The sequence below is a fragment of the Miniopterus natalensis genome, chromosome 12 (genome assembly GCF_054644295.1).
Source record: "Miniopterus natalensis isolate mMinNat1 chromosome 12, mMinNat1.hap1, whole genome shotgun sequence".
NCBI lineage: Eukaryota > Metazoa > Chordata > Mammalia > Chiroptera > Miniopteridae > Miniopterus > Miniopterus natalensis.
Window position 1 is genome coordinate 19,579,487 of NC_142092.1, and position 16,135 is coordinate 19,595,621.

At 43.0% G+C, this 16,135-nt stretch overlaps 1 protein-coding gene across 3 annotated transcripts in view; it reads left to right on the forward strand.

Moving 5' to 3' along the window:
• The window catches only part of SLC24A2 (solute carrier family 24 member 2), a 204,544-nt gene that overhangs the window by 168,016 nt on the left and 20,393 nt on the right, over positions 1-16,135 (forward strand). For 2 of the 3 annotated variants that reach the window (XM_016205478.2, XM_016205482.2), the window contains one exon: positions 14,097-14,223. In XM_016205478.2, the coding sequence (XP_016060964.2) occupies positions 14,097-14,223 (127 nt within the window). Of the gene's footprint in view, positions 1-14,079; positions 14,224-16,135 lie in introns of all 3 variants that reach the window. The other variant, XM_087823152.1, reaches the window with a different exon arrangement.

Below are 16,135 nucleotides of genomic sequence, written 5' to 3' on the forward strand. Positions count from 1 at the left end.
ATTGAGCTTGGCTTGTTTGTGGAACAGGAAAGTCAGTGTGGCTGCAGAGAAAGAGAGGAGGGAGGTAGGAGGGTGGTGATGAGGTTGGACAGGAGGGCCAAGCAGAACTGGCCCACCTTGTAGACTGTGATAAGGACGTTGACTTCCTTCTAGGGCAGCAGCAAGCCATTGGAGGTTCCCACGTGGGATCTGCACTTGTAAAAGATCCCTGGGGCTACAGAGTGGGATTGGATTCGGGGGCAAGACGTTGCGTAACAAGAGCACAGCAAAGAGGCTACTGCAGGAGTAGAGCTGATGGTGGCCCATGGATTGTGAGGGGCACTGTAGATACCACCAAGCAGTCTGAACTTCCCCCGGCGGGAGAGGGGAGCGGTGCAGCATCAGATTTGTGTGATGGGAAGCTAGCTCTTTCAGAACAGTCAGGGAGGGGCCAGAGTGGAAGAAGACTGGATGCAGGGTGGCGAGGGAAGAGCCCTTTGGTTCAAAGATCAGCAAACTATGGTCCGTGGCCAAATCTGCAGCCTGTTTCTGTACAACCCATGAAACAAGAATGTTTTTACATCTTTAAAGGTTTTTTTAAAAGCAGCAGCATATATGACAGAGACCATATGCATCACAGAGCCTAAAATATTTACTGTCTGGCCCTTTACAGAAAAAGTTTGCCCACCCCTGGTTCAGACCATCTGCAGTCCTTCAAAAAAAGAAAGAAACAGGACGGGTGTGCTCTTCATGTGCTGATACGGAGTTATCCTCAGTGTATGGTGTTAAGTGAAAAAGGCAACACGTCAGATGCACCCAGCGTGCTGTACTTATTTGTGTGAGAGGGGAAATGGAGGGAAATAACGTGAGCATTTGCTTGGGATGCCGCTGCAGAAACTGGTCATGCTGATAACTTCAAAGACAGGGGCCTGGGTGGTGAGGAACAGGTGTGGGAAGGAGGCTTTCCAGTATGCAGCCTTCTGTAACTTCTGAATTGTGAACCAGTTAACTGTATTACCTATTCAAAAAATGCAACCACAACCGAAACAGTCGTGGGCTCAATTAAAACAGGAGCAGTATGCATTAGTGATTTAAGAGCAGAGCCTCTGGAGACAGACCACATGAATTCAAATTCCAGTCTGCTCCTTCCCAGCTGTGTGACTTTGGACAAGTTACTTAGCCTCTCTGTTCCCCACTTTTCTTCTCTGTGAAACGGGGGATAACAGCACTTAGTGCATGTCATTGTTGTTAGAATAAAATGCTCCTACCAGCTCTTGGCTCACAGTAAGCATTGCATAGGCGTTTGCTATTGTTAGAAGCACTTAGTAAAACTTTTTAAAAGTGGCTCTCAAGGCCCAGATGACAATGACTGTGGATTGGATGGCAGCAGCTGGATTTAGATCTATTTCTGAGGCCGCATGGAGAAGACCTGATAATAAATTGGTCAGAGAGAGTAAACAAGAAGAGGCAGTTGGAGATGATGCTGAGGTTTCTGAGCTGGAAAGACCGGGTGACCAGATAAATTAGGGCTGTGGCCCAGAGTTAGAAAAAGGCTGTGAAGCTGGAATGCTTGGGCCGCCCAAAGCACAGTTTCACAGGAGCGATGCGACACATTTCGGTTGTGTTAGTTTTCTCTCTTGCCCAGTTGTGTTTTTATCAATCTACATGAACAGTGAGGCGCGTTCGGCTTTATTAGTGGATGTGATGAGCCCATGGCCACGTGCTTGTCGCTGGGATTCTCCTGAGAGTCTGGTTTCATGTAATTAACCCGCTGTTTTAAAAATCCTATTTACAAGTGAACTAATTTTACATCGACACCTGGTCTCTGAGAGCTTTCTTCAGTACAGACTTTATAACACCGGCAGTGAAGAGCGTTTTAAAATATTCTCTCACAAGGAAGCCCCTTTGCGGGAGGTTTTTGCTTCGTCTGTACATTCTGTGGAACCAGGCAAATAATTTGACTTTTTAAACGGGTGGCGCTCATGATTTCTTCCCATGACTGCGGGCTCAGTGTTGTTGATTCTAACGTAGAGGGAGCTGATTTGAGCTGCTGCTGAGAATCTACCAACCTTCCAGATTTTCAATGTTGGGAATCTATCCAGGTTTGAAAGACAATTCAAAGAAATAGTCTCTCCCACCCAGAACCCAGTATTTTTTTACATTTCAATTCTGCCAGTTTAGACAAGAGCCAGGGGATTGCACACGGCCGGCTAGCTCCACAAGGCTGCCTGCCCTGCTGCGCCAGGGTCCTTGATGCCCAGTCAGGGTCCTTGGTGATGTCCCATCAGACCCTTCAAATACACACTCACGGTGAGAGGCTAGGAGGGCACATAAATGCCTTGCACATTTTGTAGATTCTGAAATCTGAACATCTAATTTGTTTTTTATTGTGTCCTACATTTTGGTGTATTGTGAGATGGCTTTTTATACGTTGCAGCTTTTATTTCATTTAGTCTCTAAAATGTCTCTCTGTCCTCTGGGAGATCAGAATTGCCCTGGCTTTGGTTAAGAGTTGCCCAGTGGGAAAACAGATTTATATAAGAAAAGCATATTCCTAGGAAAAAGAAAGAATGTGTGTGTGTGTGTGTGTGTGTGTGTGTGTGCGCGCACACGCACACAAACACAGACAGATGATAGATGATGATAGACAGATGATAGATGATGATAGATAGATGATAGTTAGATAGATGATAGATAGATAGATGATAGATGATAGATAGATAGATAGATAGATAGATAGATAGATAGATAGATAGATAGATAGTAGATAGATAGATGATAGATAGATAGATAGATAGATAGATAGATAGATAGATAGATAGATAGATAGAGATAGATAGATAGATGATAGATAGATGATAGATAGATAGACACATACATACATACATACATACATACATACATACATACATACATAGATACATAGATACAGAGTTATGTGTAAAATGCAGGCTTTTTCTTATTTCCTCACTTTAGAACTTAATTGTACCTTACCGTGCTCAGTTCTCCCTGTGTGCCTTCAGGAGCTCTTCTCTGGCTTGTTTCTCCTCAGGCCAGCGTTGGTCTTCATGTGACCTCAGGAGAGTGTTTGAGATCCGCTGTCACAAAGCCCCAGGTGCTGGCAGGAATGGCGGCGTGTTATGAGCGTGTTATGTGACTGAGTAAAGGATGTGGAGAGACGATGGAAGAGATTGTGGTTTTAGATTTCTCTAAAAAAATGAATAAAGATACCTCTCTTCTATTAAATTTGGATGTCTAAAGGTAGTAAAAAAGCACCCTTATCAAGGACTGCAGTTTGTTTTTTATTATTATTGTTAAAGTTACAGCTATGATATTAGAGCTCCTCAGAGAGACTCCATAATCAACATTGGTCAAAAATGTCAGCTCTGATAGGGATTTCCAAGATTATCTAAGCAGATGGTATCTACAATCCAATCCAGTATGATTCTTTTTTTCTAAAGCATCACCCTCGTTAGGAAATGTTTGCGATCCTGCCAATGATGAGGTCTGAGAGTTTGCGAACCTCAAACCCTCCTATTATTCAAAGAGCAAGTATCTGTTCTAAATTATTAAGGTGTAATAACCAACTCCACCATTGTGAAAGTTTATAAACAGCCAAGGACCACATATCCCCCTATTAATGAGGTTGTTCAATCTCTTGGAACATCAGTGAAACATGAAGAGATTCCGGTGCCCAAGAAATGGAGGCTTTGGTGGAAAGCAGGGCTGTGTCTGTGTGTCTGACTTGACCAGGGCCAAGGGGCAGTGTGGGAGGAGAGAGGCCAAGCTTAATAGTGAAAGAAAATATCCAAAGAGTCTCCATCCCACTTAATTTTTGAAGGCCTAAGCCATGTTAGATCTAGGACTGCCTTAGAAAACAAGTTCATTAGTGTCAGAGAAAACCCAACACGAACTATAAAACAAACAAAAACAGAAATCACAGTGTCTTACCTACCAAACCTTAGCATGTGGGTTCCATTTCTGGAGGAGATAACATTTTCTTCTTTCAATCTGTATGTGTGTGTGTGTGTGTGTATATATATATACATATACACACACACACACACATATATATATACTTTTTTTTTTTTTAAGGAAAAGTTAAGGTTCAGTTCCTATATCTGACAACCTGGACAGGATTTATCAACTGCTTAAGACACACCCAAATACCTTGTGGACACATTTAAAAAGAAAATAGATACAGATCCGACTCTTGAGTTTCTGCCTAAACTTGAATATTGAAAAAGAATTATATATTCACTAAGAATCTTACTGGGGGGTTTTGTTTGTTTGTTTGATTTTTGTTTAAAATATTACAGATGTCCCTTTTTCTCCCCAATGACCCCTTCCACCCCGTCCCTTCCCCCTCCCCAGTCCCTCTCCCCCTCCACCCACCCACCCTCCTCCCTCTGACATTCGTCAGTCTCATCTATGCTTCCATGTCATTGAATCTATTCTGTTCATCAGTTTATTAAGTTCTTTAGATTCCACATATAAGTGAGATCATGTGATATTTGTCTTTCTCTGTCTGGCTTGTTTCACTTAGCATAATATTCTCCAGGTCCTTCCATACTGTCCCAAAGGGTATGAGATCCTTCTTAAGAATCTTACTGTTAATTATCCCATTTGTCATTGTGCTTTCTGAAAGTTTAGAAAATGTCTATTAATCGTTCATCTAAGATACAGTAAGGGCTAATTGACTATTAATAAAAAGAAAAAAACTCCATTACCACCCAGAAAAAATAATACTGACATTAATATTACTCTTTCTGTAGTAATTCTAATCCAATTGATAATAAAATGATGAGAATGATTTTTGAATTATTTTTTATGATTCTCCAGTTGCTTTTATGTTGGCCGATCTTTTACGATTTGTATCAGCAGGATTTACGAAGCCCATGAAAACTATGAGAAAACCAATTTACAAGAGCAATACAGAAAGAAATCTATCTTGTCAGTAGGTTGCACCTCACAATCATTTGGGTAAAATGCAAAGTGAAGGAAAGCAATTGCATTTCACCAGACTCTCCAAATGCCATTTTACATTATAGCAAATGGTTTCTCACCTTCTGGGAAAACTAAAGTCCAGACAGCTTCATCACTCACAGCAGAATATTTCGAGACCTTGATTTCAATTCAAAGTCATGTAGAAGCAAATTAAGTTTTTTCAGGTTGCCAATGCTTAGTGAAACCTTATCATTTTGTGTTTAATATGCTAAATTCTTGATGTTAGATTTTTTCCCCATCTATATGTAAAACGAACCAAAGGATAGTAATAGAAGAGGAGTGAATTACTTCCTACCACTAGGCGAGCGCAGGTTTATCGCTTTTTAAAACTCTGTTTGCTACTTAAATGTTAGCTCTGTTGATTTAGCTTGTCCACACAGAAGGCCAGACAAATGTCTCGGATGGTGCTCCCTTCCAAAAAGATGCTTTTTGACTTACCTCTTTTTAACTAATTTCTTGGAAAAAGATATGTGACAGAAACATAGAAGATAAGAACAGAGTGGAGAGAATGTAGGATATTACTAAAAAAAAAAAACACAACAAATGCAAAGACATTGAGAAACTAAATTTTCTAAGACTCAGTAAAGAATGAGTGGGGGGGCATTTTAAAATAAATTACAGGAAGTGAACCCAATTATTTATTTCAAAGTCAAAACTCTAATCAAAAATGAGATAGTTAATAAAGATAAATATGGTATTTTGTTATGGCAGCCCAGGCAGACTAATACAGTTACCATATGGATATTTATCTTTTTAGCTGATTTCCTTTGTACTAAAGCACTGGTGTCATTTAAGGTTAAAATGGAAAGCACTCTGGAGCGTGTCTTCGGAGGCACTTTTCACTTGCCAAAGAGTTGTTGATTTCAGAGCCTCTCACTCTATCAAAGTGTGACTGTGCATTTTTGGTGATTTTACCTGTGAGAGTTCCAACTCTACTATTGTTTTTAGCTCTGCACAAAACACAGAATCAAGGTGTCACAATATTTTGAGTCTCACCATCTGTTTGGAAGTTTTGTTTCTGATAGAAAGTCTACTTACAGCCTACCTCCTGAAAATAAAATAGCATTTTCTCCTTAGGGCTGTGGAATTTTCCCTTTCATGTTATTTATTCATCTTACCTAAGAGGAAAATCAATTAGATTGTTGACTGACATCACTACAGTCAGTGAATGCTCAGTAAATGTTGGATGAATGGATAGATGGAGGAAGAAAAGTATTAGTTTCCATTTTCACATTAAATAGTTGAATTATAGAATTGTATTGCTGAAAGCATCATAATTCACCTAGTCAAACTACTTTCTCTTGGATATCTGTGAAGAAATTATTTCCCTGAATATTTATTAAATCTAATAATAATAACCAACATTTACTGAGTGTTTACTATGTGCCAAACAGTGTTTTAAGTGCTTCTGATGGATGATCTCAGTTAATTTTGTCACAGCAATAATGTTGTAAAAGAACATTCTGGAGCAGCAGTGGGCCTTTGACTATAAAACCCTTCTCCAGCAATCCCCGCATTAGGTGAGACACTGCCAGGGTTTCTTCTCCCCCTGAGAGCCTCTCACACACGCACTGTGCAGGCGCACACACACCGTTTCACCAGTTCCCAAGGAAACCTAATTGGAAAAGTAAAATATGCCACCTCTGTCAATGACAGTGTTCGTAATGTTTCAGTAACGAAAGAGGACAGAGGTAGGGGGAGAAGCAGATCTCTGTTGTTAGACGGTGCTGTTTTGTTGGGCATCTTTTTCGGCTGAGATCCTGTTTGCCTTTGAACACTGAATGCTGGAGTCTGGAAACAGCCCACCTCCTATTTCAGTCCTTGCTAAAGTTAGCCTCAGGAAAGTTTATTATGGTAAAAGGGCATAATCCATCTTCTACAATGTCCCCTTGAGATCGTTTTAGAGGTAGCCGGTGCAGGATTATCTGCGGTTATGGGAATCAGGGGGAACACTGAGCAATGAAATACACATAAAATCTCAAGGCCTCATTTTGGCCATTGGTATACGTGGCTGTCACCTGCTTCTGCACTAAGCCAGGGTTAAATTTCTGCCCTTTTTTTGGACAGAGATGCTAAAGAACAAATCTTCCGTCTTTCTCTATATCTGAAGTCCTGACATTCGTTGATATCTTATCAGCACTCACATTTCATTTTTGAAATTTGTGCCTGGCTCCTTGGAGATATCACCCAGGGAGAAAAAGGAGGAAAGAGGCCATCACAGTGCCCCCTCCTCTCCACACCCCCCCGAATCTGCTTTGTTTCCTCTTCAAAGCTGTCTTGGGTGTTATAACAAAAATGTCATAGACTGCAGAACTTATAAACAACAGAGATTGTTTCCCACAGTTCTGGAGACTGAGAGGTCCAAGATCAAGTGTCAGCTGACTGCCTGCTTCCTGGTTCATAGGTGGCAGAATGTTCACTGTGTCCCCACATGGCAGAAGGTGGCAACTAAGAATCAGATGTTTCTGATCAGCTTTGTGGACCATCCAAACTGCCAGGATTAGTTCTAGGCTCAAGAAAATCAACCAAATTATGTCAATTAAATGCTTAGTGTTTGTTATAGCTAGCATTGGTTTAATAGGTCAAATTTATTATAAAATAAAGCTGGGAAGCCTGGTGTGATTGGGCATAAAGCACATTTATACCTGTTTTTTAGGATTGGGGAATGGAGGCATTGTAGAGTGGGGGAAGAGCCTTCGATTGGGAGCGAAAGGAGGTGTCACTTGGGCCCAGCCTCGCACTGTGAACTTCCTGCAGCATCTCACTTCATCTCAGGGACTTCATCTATCAAATGAGGGGGTGGTCTCAATGAGTCAGGACTCTTCAACTCTGAAATTCTGGGGCTTCTTCTCTTGGAGCCTAAAACTCCTAAGATTGCAGAGGTATATATGGCTGCAGCTTGTCTTTCCTGATCTATACAGTGAATTGAATGACAAGTTCTTGGACAGCTGGACATCCCACATTAAAGCAGTCCAGGGGACAAAGAAGTTCTGCCTCACGATGGCATGGTTTTTAAGGACTATTGGAACCTAAAATACAGTAAAGTACACCAGGACCAGATGCCTACAGATCACATGTGGTATATGTTCTTCTGCTTTCCATTTCCATTGATTTACCTAAAGTCACACAGAGCTGAGATTAATGGCAGGAGGGAAGAGAATTAACATTTATTGATCCCCTGGTCTCTGCCAGGCACTGTGCATCCCACAATTGCCAGAGTTACTGCCCCCAGTCTGTATATGAGTGCCTCCCACAGAGTCTAGACATTTCACCTGTTTTATTAGTGCCTTTTTAATAACTTTGTTGAGTATAACATTTTTAATGCTCTTGATGCACCTACCCAACCTCACTTGTTAGGCTCAGCAGAGTGTGTCTGTGGTTGTCCATTTCCACTCAGCCCCTCGGGGCCCTACGGGTGATTCCCAGCATGCACAGTACTCTCATGTGGGCATCTTTGTGACTGAGCAATGTGGAGATATAAAATGATTTTTTTCTACAGCTATAAACTATAGAAATAGCAACAACAAAGATGTTAGGGACCATTGTGTTTAAGTAGAAATAAAAATCACTTAAAATCTTCACCTTCACCCAACCTGACCATAGCCCAGTGTTTTAGAGTAAATGAATTATATTTTTACATGGCTATTTAAGTGCTGGCATTTTACTTTATTTGGCATTATGCCAAACTGAAGGGGCTCCCCAGTGAGAAGAGGTGGTCCTCAGTGCTGAAGTACATGGTCCTTTTTAGAGCAATAGAGAAGTGAGATCTTGACTTCCAGCCTGAATCAAACCCCAACTGAGCTAAGATGTAGTCAGGTCCAGGCTCTCCTCTGGGATTGCTCCTTGCTGACTGGAGAGGAGATGTTATTACCAGTCAATAAAACTGAACTTGAGGATGTCCTATTTTCGGATGCCTCTGGGTTTTCATTTAATTCCCTGATAGGAAAGATCGTATTAAAGCAGACTCACCTGCACAAAGAAACCTTGCACAGTGCCCTTCACAGACAAGAAGAAATTGGGTTGCTTCCAAGAAATGTTTTTCTGGCTGTGGCGGTAACCTCTGGGCTGGTGGGCCCAGCTCAGGCCCCTCTGCTCGAGATCTAATGTTTATTCGGGGGCAAACCACCCATACCAGGCACAAGTAGGAACAGGGTAAGATGCACAAACAAAAAAGCTGAACAGGTTCTCATGATAGTAGGATACAGACAGGCTGCTGCTACTCCTCCCATTTACTAGGTAAATTAAAATTAAAATAAGTTGATTGCTTCAGAGATGCTAACGTTGCTCCCGGTACATGCTAACGGGCTCCTGGAACTATTCTCTCCTATCTGTAGATGTTCTGTGGCCAGACCGCCAGACACCAACCTCCAGTATTGATAAGTGAATCCTAGAAGATGGTTGTTTACTTGTCACAAGTTGTCACTTAGAATAGCATCTCCTCCTGCCCCACCGCCTTTGCTAAAGTTATCCCCCAAATTTCATCACAGCACTGAGGAGTTTCAGTTGTAGGTCTACCCCACCTCATTTCACAAAGATTCAAGGCTGCTTGCAAAGCTGCATCTGATCAAAAAGGGTACAATGAATAGTTTTGAGAGTATTCAGCAAAGGGTGTAAAGGAAAGGAAAAGAGTAAGGCTGGAGTGAGGTGAGCACAGATCCCAAGGCTATGGTTGCCAGGCAGGAGTTACAAATTTGGCTGTGAAATCCCCAGTGTAAAGCAAAGGAAAAAATAGTATCATTTACCTGATTCACAGTATTTCTAAGATTCAAAGTTTCTCAAAAGAAGCATGGCATATTCTAGTACTGAGATACGAAAGATATTTCTCCCTTGACTCCTCTTAAAAAGGACACTAGATCAGCCTGGATAAGGTTCCACTAAGAGCAGCCAAAAACCCAAAATGACTGTGGCTTGAATAAAACAGAATTTTAGTATAGGCAATGCTGGCAGCCCAGGGCCAGACTCGCTCTCACTGGGGTTCAGGGGCGCGGATCCTTTTATATTGTTTCTCTACTTCATTGTCCAAACGGCTGTTCAAGCCCTGGCTAAAATGCTCCCACTCCAGCCAGCAGGAAGCGGGAAGGAGCGATGCAGGGCACTCCGCCACCCTTTAGAGACACACCCCGCAAACGGCAGAGATACTTGTGATTATGTCCAGGTGGCCAGGACCTAATCACATGGCCACACCTAGCTGCAAGAGAGGCTGAAAGTGGAATCTTTATTCCAGGTCTTGTAAAGTGGGCTTCCTATCACTAAAGCAGATGGGCAGTATATTAATTTGCTAGGGCTGCTGTAAGAAAATAACTCAGACTAGGTGGCTTAAACAACAGAAATTTATTTTCTCACAGTTCTGGAGGCTGGAATTTCAAGATTAAGGTGCTGTCAGAGTTGTTTTCCTCTGAGGCCTCTCTTCTTGACTTACAGAGGGCTGCCTTCTTGTGTCCTCACATGGCCTTTCCTCTCTGCGTGCAAATTCTTGATGTGCCTCTGTGTGTCCTAATCTCCTCTTCTTATAAAGACAGCAGTCCTATTGCCTTAGGACCTACCCTAATGGCCTCATTTTAACTTAATCTCCTCTTTAAAAGGGCCCTGTCTCCAAGTACAGACACATTGTGAGGTGCTGGGGAGTCATATTCTGCCAGCATCCCTGGAACTGGGTAAATAAGTTTTTTGGAGCCGTTTGTTCTGTCTCCCCTTTTAAATTCATGTCTTCTCGAAACCAAGAGTCCAAGAACACAGCACACTGCTCTGCACCCAAAGGCATTCAGTGAATCCCTGCACGTGCTGGTGGCTTCTGCCCAAGGAACCACAGCTGGAGCAAAGACTGGAGGCCAGGATTCCTGACTCTACCCTCTGCTCGCCCCGCCACACTGCGCTGTTTCCTTCAGGGGCTGACAGCCAGCACACCGCCATGTGGGAACTTAGAGTCGTGTGTTTTAGTCTCAGATTTTCCCTATCAGAGGTTGCAAAGCCCTAAAGTGGTAATTCCTGGCCCTGGTTTGGCACAAATCTAGGGCTTCCACAGAGATCCCAGTAGGTATCAAACTATTTTAAACCCTTACATGAAAAGTGGTTTGAATTTTTTCTGGGTCACCTTGCACTGTTTTGTTTTCTATGGTCACCACAGAAATTTTAGGAGGTAAGGATAGGTCATTGCAAGGTCAAAGCCAGGATGCCCCAACTCCAGGAAAAGTTGGAAAATCTGTGCCCTAACCTCAGCTGGCTCTCCCCAGGGCTAAGACTAATGCTATGCCAGCAGCCTCAGCTTGGGCAAAGGCAAATGGGCCCAGACTTGGAACGGTACTTTTTTTCCCCACTTTCTGACCATTTTGCAAGCTGCTGCCCATCTAACCAGAGTGAGATTGCACTTGGAAAGATGACAAAGAGAATTTCCCATAAAATATACTGACAGCCTTGCTCCCAAGACACCTCTTGAATCCACCCCAGGGTTCTGTGCTCTATAGCAGGACTGGTCTCCCAAGAGGCTATGGGCTCCCCATGAGGAGCACTATTTGTAGAGCCTCAGACACAGTCTCTCCTTGTCCATTTCTGCCCTAGCAACAGCCACTTCAAATGCAGCTTTTGGAAGCTGTACAATATAGCTAATTGTTTGCATTGGACAGTAGTGTGTTTAGAGCTTACGCATCTAAACAGACAATTATTTTCTGCTATTTGCTGGTGGCACTGCCTGCCTGGTGACTTTGGCAGATGGGAAAAGGAGCTAATCCATAGGTTATAAGCAGAAGGGCTATTGATGAAATGTCACCATCTGTTGGTGTCATTAAAATGATATGAGTCAGAAAGAGTTGCTTATGTCTTTTTGTCACAAAAAGGTTAGCTTAGAGTTTAAAAGAAGTCGCCAAATTGCAGACGGTAGTGGGAGACCAGTCTGGAGTGTCAACCCTGGAAGGGGAAGAGCCTTGAGGAACTCAGCAGCTCAGCTTGGTGAGTCTTCAGGGAAGCACTGGAGTCCTCTGACCGAGTAAAATTACCCATCTCGCGTTCAGAACGATGCAGTGCCTCACCTCTCCCATGGTCCTCCCCACTTCTGAGGCACCTATCAGGGGAAAGTCATTTATTTGGGTTAAACAAAAAAGGTGATCATATCTGGGAGGGAACAGTTCAAACGTACCTGTCTCCTTAATCCCTATCGGCCTCATTACACAGATTATTCACGTAGCCAGCTGACGCCTCGGAGGCTGCCGATCTCGGTAGGGAATGAGATGCTGTGCATCTGCTGGATCTCCTGGGAGGAGATGGGGGTGGCTCAGAGGGCAACCAGGGACAGCACGCCCATGCTTCCATCGCGGGTGGGAGGACCCAGGAGGGAGTAAAGAAAGCAGTGGGTGGGCCACATCAAATTGCATAGCAGAGGAACCAGCTTTTGGGTTTGATTTTATTGATTTTTCTGGATTCCATTTCATTGATTTCTGCTCTAATGTTTTAAAATATTTTCTTCTGCTTACTTTGAGTTTAATGTGCTCTTCTTTTTGCTAGTTTCCTAAGGTAGAAATGTAGATTATTAATTTTATATCTTTCTTTTCTTCCAACATATTGCATAGCAAAGGGATGGAGAGTGTGAGAAGTATATTTAATGAGGATCCGGACGACCAAAATAAACTGTGCCAACTTCCTAATTCTGCCTTATTACCTAATCCTCTTAATTCCCTCCTATTTGCTGTTTATAAACTATTTTACCCGCTGCCAAGGACATAGGCCCAAAGAGAAAGAGCCTGTAATTACCAACCTTGTCCAGTATGACTTAAGATCCTTTTTAATTATTATTTTTAACTTTAACTCCTGGAGAGAGCATGTGGGTGATTGGAAACCACTACAAATCCTTTTGGCAGTACTGGGATTTAAATTATAAGTAAACATAACACCGCAATGAGCCGGGCCTCACACCCAGCCCTGCCTCTCGTTGAGTCCTTACGCCCATCCCACTGCCCTAACCTGCCCCACCTGCCAGCTCCTTAGGGAGAGAGGTGCTGGGGAGTCAGTGCCGCTGCTGGAAACAGTGCAGGATGCTGAGAGCAAGAGCCACGGGGGCATGAGCCGTATGAAACCTGTGTGGGTTATTTATATGGTCTCAAAAGGAAGCATCCTGGAAAAATTCCTGTTGATATTTTTAGATCTGATTCTTGGTCCTGCTGCCACACTTTTATTTTTAAACAGACAGGGATGGAAATGATAGATGCTGTCTGCAGGGCTGTTTTGGAGGCTTGGAGGGCTCATCTGACAGGCTAATGGTCATCCTGCCAGGGCCCAGGGCCACCTTCTGTCTCTTCTAGCTCTGGGATTTCAGGAGCTGCTGACTTCAGCAGGTGATGAATAAAACCGTGGCTGCCTGCTGCCAAGTCCGAAACTCTGACGTTTCCCTGTGGCTCTGAGGCCCTGTGCAGGTGACAGCCACAGGTTCAGTGTCCTGTCGACTTCCGTTCTCTGTTTCTCTAAGAATGGGACACATGTTTGCTTAATAAGCCTTTGACTGGAAGTAAAGTGGTTTAGAATTTAACGAGGTGATTAAACTGGTTAAAACTCACAACCACACAATAATCCATGAGCTTAACTCTTCCAGGGCCAGTGAAGGGGGTTAAATATTGTTTCTAAATCACTGCTGTGGTTACTTTCATTTGTCCGCTCAAAATCAGTGCTATCAATAAATAATTTTCTTAAATATTCTTCCCAAGGATTTCTATGATGGATCCTGTGACTTTGTCCTCAAGGGGAAGGGAGGCCAAGGAGACGGTGGGCATCGGGGTTTTGGGCTCTGCAGATGTGATTTCTCGTGAGAAGCTCATGGGTCGTAGCTGCAGCCCACTCTAGTTGAGTGATCAGTTCATTGGAGACGCTGAGGAGTGTTCAGGGAGGAAAAAGAAAGCTTTTAAATCCTCATGGCTGGGCATTGTATTGTTTGTCTCTGGGATTCAGACTGTGACAGATGGGGTTCTCTTACAAACATGGATGAAGCTGCTGGAATGATCCAAGAAAATTCCTGATGAGGCCCTGAGCTTCCACCCTTGCTCTTGCTCTGGCGACCTGTGGGCATTATCACTGTTTTTGTTGTGTGACTTTTTTACCTGTCTCTTCCTGCAGCAGACCACAGAAACGAGTGATGACGAAGACGGCCAGCCTCTCAGCCTGGCCTGGCCTTCCAGCTCTCGCAAGCAAGTCACTTTCCTGCTTGTCCTCCCCATAGTGTTTCCCCTCTGGGTTACCTTACCTGACGTCCGCAAGCCTGTGAGTAAAGCACTTTTGAATCGATTCCTTGTTTAAAAGCACGGTATATAACAGCATGCCTAGTCTGCTTCTGTGTGCCTTACAAGGAAAAGGGGGTAAGGTATATCCATGCGTGTGCTTGTATGTGCCTGAAATTTATCTGGACAGGTAAAAATAGTGACTGTTCGGGTTATTGATTCCACATAAGAAACCACCCCAAAACTTAGTGGTGGGAAACAACAGCCATGTAATGCTGCTCTTGGATCCTGTGGCCCAGGAATTTGAATGGGGCCATTGGGGATGGCTTGTCTCTGCTCTGCCATGTCTGGGGCCTCTGCGAGGAGGACTCGCATGGCTGAGGGCTGGAATCATCGAGAGGCTTCTTCACTGATGTTTCTGGCACCTGGGCAGAGACGATTCAAAGGCTGGACTCAGCTAGAATCGTCTACTGGAAAGCCTAAACATGTCCTCTCCCTGTGACTTTGGCTTCCTCACAGCACGGTAGCTTCAAGATAGGCAGGTGTCTTACCTAAGAGACACCAAGAGGCTCCAAGAGTGGGTGTTCCAGCAGCTGCGTGGTGTCTGATGAGCTAGTCTCTGAAGTCATGTAGACTCACCACAACTACACGTTACTGACCAAAGCAGTCATAGTTTGTCTTGATTAAAGGTGAGGAGACAAAGGGTTTACCTAAACTATATCAGGGTCTTATAGTTTGATAGGAGGAGTGTCAAAGAATTTCCAATCGTGTTTTAAAACCACCACAGTGTTGTTCTTGAGAAGGGGAACTAAAGGTCTGAGCAGGAGGGGGACACATTTTGTTGAATATTTGTGTACATGGATTATTCATTCGATTCAAAAAATAATTTAAAGAAATGCATTCATGTAATACAAATGTCTGCGTGTCTGATCTCTTTCCTGTATTGTTACCATTACTGTAATCAATATTATTTTCTACTGTTATTATGTACTGGGTGCTATGAACATAATACTACCTTATGACCAGCAAAGTACAATCTGCATATAGATCAAATCAAAAGAATATCCCTCCCAGTGTTGTTAAACTGGGTTCTAAGGCCATTGCTCCAAAGGAAGAAGGAACTAGTGAAAGGTAAGAAGAAAAAGCGCTATTTGGTGTTACAGCCCTACAGACACATAATCATTCAACAAAAGTGTGTATCTACTATGTATCAGACTCTGCCCTCAGTATTTTCAATAAAACATATTGTGGAATCTCAGGAAACAGCTAGTGTAAGGAAAAATATATATGTGTGTATATATATATATATATGTAAATAATTGGCATAAGTAGAAAGAAACTTAGGTACAAAGAAGTTAACTCATGCCTGGCCACTTCCCAGGGGATGGAGCTGAGATTCAGTTTCAGGCCCGTGTGACACACAGCTTGAGCTTCTCCTCATATTTCATGATGCCAGAAGGTGGAAATCTGAAAGCATCATTTCTAAAAGCATTTGAAATAGACTACTGTGGTAACATCCAACATAACTTAGCACAATTCTTAAGAGTCTTATGATGATCCCACTTTCCTCACTTGAAAAAGACAAATGAAAAACCCTGTCCCATTAGCCTGAGCTGTAAAAACTGCAGCCTGGTGGAGAGCCACATCTTGTCAAGTTCAGGCCAGGAAAGGACCCCTTCGTGTAAGGACTCCCAACAGTAGAAGTTTCCTGGTAAAGTCAAAGTGATATTTAGGTTTCTTTGGTCAAGACACAGTAGCAGAACACCTGCTTTATGCAAAGGCCTGGCTTCCTGGAAACCTATAGACAAATAGCTGGAATATATTCAGTTTCTTCTTGACTCACATCACATGCCATTTCCGAGATGTGCGTGCTCACATGTGCTCGCTCACTCATTCACATTCTCTCTCTATTGCCATTGCTCCATTAAGCCCAAGCTCTTGCTCAGCCCCAGGGA